Raw genomic sequence first — 9,987 nt, forward strand, 5'->3', positions numbered from 1 at the left:
ATACATATATATATATACATACATACATACATACACAGTATATATATAGCGCGTTTCAAACACAACTCTGTTTTTCTGTTTTTGCAGCTTCAACCCTTCTATATGCCTACACATATATACAAACATATGTTACTGGTTCGATTTCAGAGAATTAATAATCAGTAACTGATTTAATTGATTCACTTCACTTAATAAAGGATTTGTCAGACTGATTCAAACAGTACCTGTTGTAAGTATTTCTGAATGATTCATTAAAAGAATCGGCTCGCTCGTGAATCGGTAAACACTGGTCATACTGTATTCACAGTTTGAGTGAAATATTATTTTTTTCCCCCTATACATTTATAATGATCTGTTTTATAATATTAAATATATGAATTAATACTTTTATTCAGCAAGGATGCATTAAATTTATCAAAAGTGAAGTAAATACTTTTACATTGTTGTATTTCAAATAAATGCTGTTCTTTTGAACTTTGTTCATCTGTTTTGCATATTAGAAATCAGCATATCTAAATGATTTCTGAAGGAGCCATTTCTCCCTTGCCTATTTGCATCAAACAGCACAAGTCATTTATCACTCACGTTATCATATACTAGCCAGTCTCTCTGTGTCTCATCATCAGTAAAATGCCACGTCTCACAAAAACATCAAAAACAATTTTGATTTTGATTTAATTACAATGAGGTAAAACTGATTAGAAAACAGCCAACCAATGACAGCCTTTCTTTAGCAGACTGTAGAGACAGTCTCTTGATTTGCTCACATTGATGACAGATAAGACAAACATTCTCACATTGCAAATTAAATCAAAAGGATTATTCAATTACTAAAATCAACCATCCAGCTGAACAGTAACTCGGTCAATTTTACTTGCATTTGGCACTTGGTGCATATTCATTTTGAACCCTTTCTGAGATCTTTCTACAAATCCCTTTATTACTCCTACAAAACCTGCCGTAAATACATAATATCAAAACACACACACACACACACACACACACACACACAAAAAGAACAAAGAGCATGATGGTGAGGTTGTTAGTGGAAGTTCTGAGGCCAGGCGACTGATAGCACCATTTTCGACTCGGATGCTGAGAATCTTCCCAGTTTTTTCCTTTTAATCTTCTCCATCCCCATCTTCCACTTTTTTCTTCTATCTTACGAAAGAGCCCATATTTTAACGGACATACTTTAAGCGAATCAAGTGTATCACTGCAGGCGAGAAGGAAAGATAATGCCATTGACTGCAGGACGCGCCATGAAAATTAACTACTGCTTTCATGAGGATAAGCTTCGACTTCCTCTGTTCTCGCACGGCGGCACCGTCCGCCACTGAAGTGGGACAGCTCATGGCCAGCCCCCGACTCCACAGGAAATCAAGCACTGAGGAAAGAGACATATCGTATACAACCTACAAATACACCCCAAAAACACCCATTCGCTCTCTGCTTGTGCCTTTGTAGCATTTTCATTCCTGCAGCGGTGGCGAGAAGCCTGTGACATGCACTATTGATTTCAGCTTCAGTCAGCACAGTCATATGACAGGCGCCACATGTATGAAAACACTCAGACGGATAGTGGCTGTCTCTTTTTCATCTCTCTTTGTGCCAGTGTGCACTCTCTCTCTCACTCTCTCCTAGAGCCAACAAATCAAACAGAGTCACACTCATCTACTAAAACACAGAGAGACGTCGCACCTGTATTAATATTTTACACTGATGTGTGCAGATCCTGGCTGTACTTAAAACTACCTAACAAAGTGAATTCACATTATCTCTGTTTGAGTCCCAACAGTCACCACGTGTGTGTTTGCGCAAGTGAGAGAAAAGATCAGGAGCCGTGTGCCCCGATGCTGCGCTTTTCCACCTGGGAGGAAGGAGGGGCTGGAACCGCAGCTGCTCCTATCTAAAACAAACACCTGCAGTTTGATAGCCTGGGTGTCTCCTGCACTGTGGAACATTAACATCCTCCTAACTCATTTATGAGCCAAAGATAAAACTCAAAGCCTTCTCGGAGCATCCAAACAACACAAAGGGCAGCACCTGCGTCTTGCATTCCCTCAGCGTGTTACAAGAATATCTACCAATCGCTCAATTAAAATAGGCTCTGCTGGTATCAGATCGGCACGTGTTCGATCCTACCCAGACGAGCGGAGGGGATCAAATGCCCGTTAGTTATGTAAGAATTAGTCTGCAGGTAGAAATGGTTGTTTTTCTTCCACTGACAGCTGGAAGAAAAAAAAAACAATATCTGTAAAAGCATCAAATTTAGCCATATTCTCCACTGCAGCCTAACCACGCAAACAGTGACATAACTTCTTAAGGAAATGCTTTGGGGGAAAGTGGAGAGCTGCAGTTTCATGGAAACCTCTCAAAATTGTTCCAAGTTTAGCAATAGCAGCTAAATAATATAACTGCATACCATGCATAGGTTTAAATAGTTTAAATAGTTAGACATTGTGTAAAGGTTCAGACAAGGAACTACAGAGGCAATATGATGTATTTGTACTTCAAATGTAAAAGAAAATGGTTTATAAGTTGTGTTTTATGGGGCTTGACCTTATCTTTGAAATCTCCACTCTACCAATGACATGCTACTGAGAATGTCAGAGAAAAACATTAGATAGCATGCTAAAAGTCACATTCAGTTTGGTAGGTTGCCTTTCTGTAATAGTAGCAAAAATCTAAAAGCTGTTCAGTCATTTTTGTGCAGCCCAGTCCAACAATCATCTGAGCCAATTTTTATAAGAATTGGACAAAAGTAGTAGCAGTGAAAAGAAAAACAATTACATTCCAAGGCAGCCAATCATCAGAAGAAAAAAATCATAATTTTGTTTCCAGACAAGATAGTTGAAAACTTATGAATACAAGAAAAGATTATGAAAAAAGAAACTATTAAACTGGTAGTAGTTAAGGTTGGGTATCGTTTGGGTTTTTTGCCAAATCGATACTTTTAAAATGGTTCCGGTGCCTAAACGGTGCCTGAACCGATACTTATTAAAGAATAGAGAAAGAATAGAGAATGCTAGTGTTAGAGGCTCTTTTTTCTTTAAAAATAAAACAAGTAGTTAGAATAGAAATAGAATAGAGAGTGGAAGTGTTAGAGGATCAAGTTTTTTCATTAAAAAAAAACAAGCAGATAAAATTAGAAGTAGCATTAGAATAGAGAGTGCTAGAGTTAGAGGGTCAAATGAAGATGAAAGAGATGTGTTTTCAGCCGTTTCTTGAAAATATTAAGGACTCAGCAGCTTGGATTGAGTTGGGCAGGTCATTCCACCAGGAGGGAACAGTTAATGTAGAAGTTCATGAAAGTTTTATCATAGGTAGAATGCAAAATGTTTCAATACAAGCATTTCAGTCAAATGTAATTTATGCAATATTTCAAACCTTTAACCCACTTGGGAAAATCAACCCATGGCAACAGTTTAAAAGTAGCCCAATTCTGCCGAAATAACGCGGACTTGGCAACCCTGCATACAACAAGAGCTACCGGAGTCAGCTTTGACTGATCACAGGTCGAGAATCAGGAGAGATGACTGACAAGACCATGCTGGAGTATTTGCTGCTCAACAGATCCAGAGCTCATTGACAAAAATCTGATCTTGTAAGATGTGCTCCCTTTACACAGAGTGCGTGATCGAGAAATCGAAAGTGAAAGTAAACAGCGCAAACGCTCATTCAAAAATATTTTAATACACCGCATCCTGAGAGCGGCTCCCTGATGCGCCAAAATTATACACAATATTAGAATGTTTAAAGGAGTGGCGGATCTGCACCTTATTGATGACCCGTGGCGTTAATATACTGCATCTGTGCCAGCGCGTGATGTAATACAACTGCAGCTCGTTAATAAACGTTTTTTTTTTTTTTATTCATTTTATACAATCCGCCTTCATTTAGCAAGTGCACTCGCACATAAACAATTTTCAAGTTCAACACTTTTTGTTCCATTCAGTTGTATACTGGTACCGGGTTTCGGTACCCAACCCTAGTAGTAGTGTTTGTTAAGGGCCTATTTAGGACCACCACCGACCGATCATTATTTCTTGATGTACAATTAATATGGCTGCCTGAGATTCCCACCTAAAAGAATAAGAAAACGAACAGATACAATAGATCAGGGCTCTTCAAATCCAGTCTTGGATGGCCAGCGTCCTGTAGACTTCAGTACTAATCTCAATTTAACACACTTTTCTGTAATTTGTAAGTAATTCTTAAGACATGATTTTCTAGTTTGGGGAGGTTTTCTTAGGGTTAGAGATAAACTAAATAGTTGAAGAGCCATGCAATAAATTAGTTGTAGGGCAGAGGTGGACAACTTTGTCCCCCAAGGTCCACTGTCCCCAGAGATTTACTCCAACCCTAATCAAACACATCTGAATAATCTAACCAAAACCTTTTAGAATTACAGACAGGTGTGTTTGATTAGGACTGGTGCTAAACTCTGCAGGACAGAGCTGCCTAATTCTGTTTCCAATCAATGCTTGTTCACTATAAACACAATGGCATAAAAACTATGAAGAAGCATGCCATAAACATGTCTGCTGCAAGTATCAGGCCAGATTTTCCAAGACTCATCTAAGCATGGCCTTGCTGATCTAGACCTTCGCAGTGGAGTCTTGGCAGTGTGATGTACCCGGCTCCGAGTTCTATTAAAGCCGCTGATTGGCTCTCTCTTTCGGCCGTCCTGTCACCACAGAAGGTCAGACAGAGTATTTCCACAGATCAAGCCGGAAAGATGAGATGTATGCTGCTTCTTTCCAAGATGCCGAGGGAGCTGCCAGCAGATTGCGGCGTGATCCAATCGTCGCAGGTCATCAGACAATGACTTTACTCCAAGTTGTACAAATGGCAAGCTGGCAGAGACAAGGTTTAGAGTCCACTTCAATAAAACATGGAGTATGGACTTGCCCTACAGTGGCAAAAGTTCAGAGCAACATATACTGGGGAGATGTTGCCCTTAAAAACATGCTATGGTAAGGTGTACCTAAAGGAGGACAGGAATGAGTTATGTTTGCTGCTTCCATGCAGTTAGCTTCTTTTCAGCACAGCGAGTTCAGTGCAGCACAAAACCCGAGGTCAGTGAGTGACAGTGCTGCAAGGCCTACACAATAAGTCTTGTTTAATAATAGCGTGGCATGGATGTTCCAGAGACTTCTCTGGGTTTTCAAAACACTGGCTGAGAATGTTTGGAAAGATGAAGGACAGGATTCCAACACGATGCTTTCAGACTACGCTACATTCAATCTCTCGCCCAGAGAGGCGGGTTCTGTCTTGCGGTCTACTGGAAGTAATCCATCTTGTAGCACGCCATTGTAAACACAGTGATTACATCCATTCACTTCTAAAGAAAGACATGCATCATACAAGGGAACAGTCACGATCCATCGCTCGGTAACATACGGCCATGCATACGCCTACACATGCTCGTACCCAATCACCATGTGCTCCCTGTTGACCCAATAGCCAGTTGTCAGCTCGCCGGCACCCAGCGCAGGCAATTAGAAGGAAAGCTGGAGGACAACGTCCTAGAATCCCTCTCTCTCTGGAGCTGGAGCAATTTAATTGAGACTGAATCTCAGGGACTAGCCCACTTCTCGCAGACGGTCAGCAAATACGAGTAGGGTCCCAAAGCTCCACCAGCACCAGGCTCATAACACCAAGCAATCAGCCGCACTGAGAAGAGAAAATACACTCTATTTGTAGGCGAGAGCGTGAATTTATAACTATGACTTTGCATGTATAAGTTAAAGGGATAGTTCACAGTTCTGTCATCATTTACTCTGATGTTCCAAACCTGTTTGAATTTCTGTCTTCTGTGGAACACAAAATAAATTACTAAAGCCGTTTTTGTCCTAAACATGGACACAAATTTTCATTTTTCAAAAAATCTACTGTAGTGTTCCACAGAAGGAAGACATATGTTGCATATGTTTGGAATGACATTAGGATTAATAAATGATGACAAAATCTTATTTTAGGGGGTTACTAATGTGGCCATACTTGTTCTGAACTTCATGATTCAGAAATGCATCCGAGCAGAACTACAGCTGTGCTGTGTGTGCGTGTGGAAGAGCATCCAGTGTTATTCCTGTGCAGATTGGCCAGAGCTGACCCCTGGGAGAGACTGGTGCCATCTGACCAGCTGGCGAGAGAGAGCCACTGACAGGGCCCATCTTACCTCCAAATGCAGCTCTTTCCTGTTGTCTCGTCCCTTTCTTTTTCACTCATCCCTCCCTGCTGCTCATCACAACGACGCTAATGATGAATGCTGGGTAATTAACATTTAAATTAAGTTAAGCATTTGCATGGCATTCTGGCTTGAAGATTGGCATGCTCCTTGAGAAGCCACATCGAGACAAAAAAAAAGACAAAAAGAAAGCTGAATCTCGTGAAACAAAAGACTAAGACAGATCTAACAGCTGTGGTCCACTTAGTGACGTGTTTTCAATGTTCCGCTTTGCTCCCCGAACAACAGCAGCGATGCAAAAAAAAAAAAGAGAATGCCTTTGCTTTCCCCCCAAGCTTGATGTTCTTAGGTCACAGCACGAAATCCTAAGTTATGCATCTATTCCAGATCAGCAACCCAATTTATTTAGCTCTGGGATAACGCTGTGCCTTCTCTGAAAAGGCCAGCATAAATCTCAGCCTGCTTTTACAGACCTACCCTTATTTGTCACTGCCGTCTTTTTGCTTTATCCTTTTCTTGTGTACTCCAGCATGCTGAAGCTAAGCTCTGAATCTCTTTTTCTCTCGAATACTCTGAGTTTTAGAAATACTCTCCGATTCTCAGACAATAACACACAACATCAAAACAAGCTGATTGTTCATAAAAGCGGTCAAGCTCTACACGTTACGAAATCCATCTGGTAGCGCAGCGCACTAACTACGCCAAGGTCGTTGCTTTGGTTAACAAACACACATGTACTGACAAAATGTATACTGTGAATACGCAAACATACAAGTAAAGACAGTACAAGCAACCTTGTGTGCAGATTGAGATTCACAGAACATGAATAGTGTAATTCAACTCATTCTGTGATGTACTGACACTGACATTGTATGACACATATTGTGATGTGATTAAGTCTAAACTAAACTGTTTTGCACTCAGAGATAAGACAGACTGCTAGCGAATTCAATGCTACAATAGCATTCTGATGTAATTTTGATGAAATCCCTCTTTTTTGGAGCAGCAGAGTTTTGAAGGCAATCTGCCATACATATCACAAGGTTTGGAAGGTTTTCAAATGTCATATCATACCTATGAAAGAGTTGAGTCATAATGTGGACGGCTTAGATTTAATGATTGGTTTATATTTGCGATTCTGACTCATATTTCTATTATATTCCTGCTCTTCGAATGCCATACTCACCTTGCGCAGCTCTTCATGCATAAAGAAGTTTAATTTTCAACTCGTTTTTCCTTTGCGTTCAAAATTTTATGGAGTGCTAGAATCCAGAAAATTGATATGCAAATATTCAAGGTTCCGATTCCCTGATTCACCAATCTGATACACTGAAAGAGCCCAATCTCAAGCAAAGAGTTACTTCTAAGGAAAGTAAATCAGGGCACACAGGTAGGCCTACTGACAGATATTCCACTTGTGCGCTGACGAATAATTGAACTGTTCTATATTCCATCACTGCCCCAGAGACACAATTAGATCTCTTATCTCAATGTTTGTGTTCCTACAAACACATTAGCAGCTTTTTCCATGGGAGCGACGGAAAATCCTGCTTTATGCTCTAGAAGTGTTAAGGACTATGCAGCCATTGAACACCTCATTGAGCCTTATGGAAAAGATTAATAAGAAATGCAGCTACTACGAGCATCGTATATTAAACTAATCAAGCAGATAGATCACTAGAAATGTACCATAAAGGTCAATGAAATACTGATGAAGGGAAATGGCTATATTGAGACTTGTGCTTGGAAAAATCACAGGTTCTGTTATAGGTTAGTGATTTAGCAAAGCATCACTATTATTTTTATTCTTTATTCGTCCAGAACTACAGCACATAACTCACTGTGCTACTGTTTGTGCTAAAGCTGTGAATGATAGCTTTTTGAGGACAAGTGATCTATGACTTTTATTAAAGATTGGATGCACTATGTATGCCTGGCTGGTGACAAAACAGCAAAAAAAAAATCCCTTAGACTTAAATTGAAAAGGAGTCAGAGGGTTCATACATCCATATCAAAATGTCAGAGAAACCTGAGGGAGACTCAGACCAGCAAGAAAACATTCTGAAATACCCTAGAAACTTCATAGACACACCCTAGCAACCAGCCAGAATACCTTATCAACCAAAGAGAAATATGCCTTTACAAAATCTTGGGCCCCTAAAGCACCTGCCATCTCAAAACTTCATATATTATAAAAACATGCAAGCAGGTTCTTTAGAATTACCATACACAATTTCAAGAAATCTAGGAAGATTATTCTTATTGCAACAAAAACATCCAGATGTATATCTTAAATAGATGCACCACTCATCACCTTGCTCAGCAGACACTTGTGATTTCATTCATTTAGGTTTCCTAAAAGTAGGGTCATCGTGCATGTTAAACTCATACTGATGGAACAAATAAAAGAAAGCTGGAAAAACAAACAAGCTATCAGCTCTTAATGGATGAATGTGTACTCGATAAGGGAAGATTCATTGCCAACCTGAAATGACACTCTCTGCCTTTCATTGCCAGTCTGCATGATCCAATCTGACTGTAATTTATCACATATCATCTAAAGCATTCCACTTGTGCACTAACAAATAACTGAGCTGCTCCATATTCATCACTGCCCCAGAGACACAATTAGATCTCTTATCTCAATCTTTGTGCTCCCAAAACACATTAACAGCTTTTTTCCATGGGAGCAATGGAAAATCTAATACTTTATGCTCTTGAAGTCTTATACACCAAGCAGTCATCATTGAAGAGAACAGATAAGATCAATAGAAATGCGCCTTAAAGGTCAATGAAATATTGATGAAGGAAAATAGCTATATTACGGCTCATGCTGAGAAACCGTAAATACATGATTCGCAGTCTTTATTGTTCATATATTAATGCAAACATTCAAACTAGTTCGAAAGATGCTGTTGATCTCGTTGAAGTGTCCCAAATAAAGGTTCATCGTTAAGAAAACGGGGAAAGAAAGACAAACTTGTACTACGTAAGGACATACGTCGCGTTGCCAACCTGATTTAAGACACTCTCCGACTGTCACTGACGCTGTGAATTCTACAAACTGATAGTAATTGAGAACATATGATCCGAGATACTGATCTAAGTGACAGACCGCTCCAGGCGTTTCTTCTCATGCGGTGACATTCCAAGTTGTCCGATCTGCCTTACCTTTCCCAGCCAGGATGCCGCACTGCCCGGAGAGCACCAGGAAAAGCATCGCTGTTATCACGCACATCTTCATGATGAGCCCAACACTTCGACCAGAACGCGATGACCTAATTCTTCCTCTGTTAATCTGAACAAACAGTACTCTCTGGCTTTATCTGTCCTTGAACGACGGTGAACTGAAGTCTCGCTAGTGAACTCCCAGCAGCGCGAGACGCGGTCCGAGTGCACGAGGTAACGCGGCCTGTGTGTCTGCGCATTGCGCGAGTTAAACCCCCAGGATCGGGCTGCAACGTCACTCCCAAAGCAATTAATCTTCACCTATGATAAGCATTCATTTACGCCCTTTCTAAATGCTATTCTGGTAGATGTTTTATTTGATATTTTCATGTTTTGAATGTGATATTAGGAATTGATTTAGATTTGTGTTACTGGTCGTTTTTAAACTATTTCCTTCTTTTTATTTTCTCAGACTTTGGAAGCCTAGTATAAATACACAGTATGATTTTGTCCAAACATCCTTCTCATTAATTATTGATATTGTCATTATCTTAATCCAGTGACAAGACTTCTCCAAAGGTGGGCAGCTGCTGTTCTGTGCCTTCTGGGCACATTAAAAAATAATA

General features: G+C 40.1%; 1 protein-coding gene across 1 annotated transcript in view; it reads right to left on the reverse strand.

Annotated features, from left to right (window-relative positions):
* LOC107668970 (calsyntenin-2-like) overlaps positions 1–9,587 on the reverse strand; it is a 212,059-nt gene extending 202,472 nt beyond the window's left edge. Inside the window, exon 1 of the mRNA XM_016461051.1 lies at positions 9,365–9,587. Within this exon, the coding sequence (XP_016316537.1) occupies positions 9,365–9,437 (73 nt within the window). The 5' untranslated portion in view covers positions 9,438–9,587. The remainder of the gene's footprint in view (positions 1–9,364) is intronic.
* Positions 9,588–9,987: the final 400 nt, after the last annotated feature.

The sequence above is a fragment of the Sinocyclocheilus anshuiensis genome, unplaced genomic scaffold (genome assembly GCF_001515605.1).
Source record: "Sinocyclocheilus anshuiensis isolate Anshui unplaced genomic scaffold, SAMN03320099.WGS_v1.1 scaffold4, whole genome shotgun sequence".
Lineage (NCBI taxonomy): Eukaryota > Metazoa > Chordata > Actinopteri > Cypriniformes > Cyprinidae > Sinocyclocheilus > Sinocyclocheilus anshuiensis.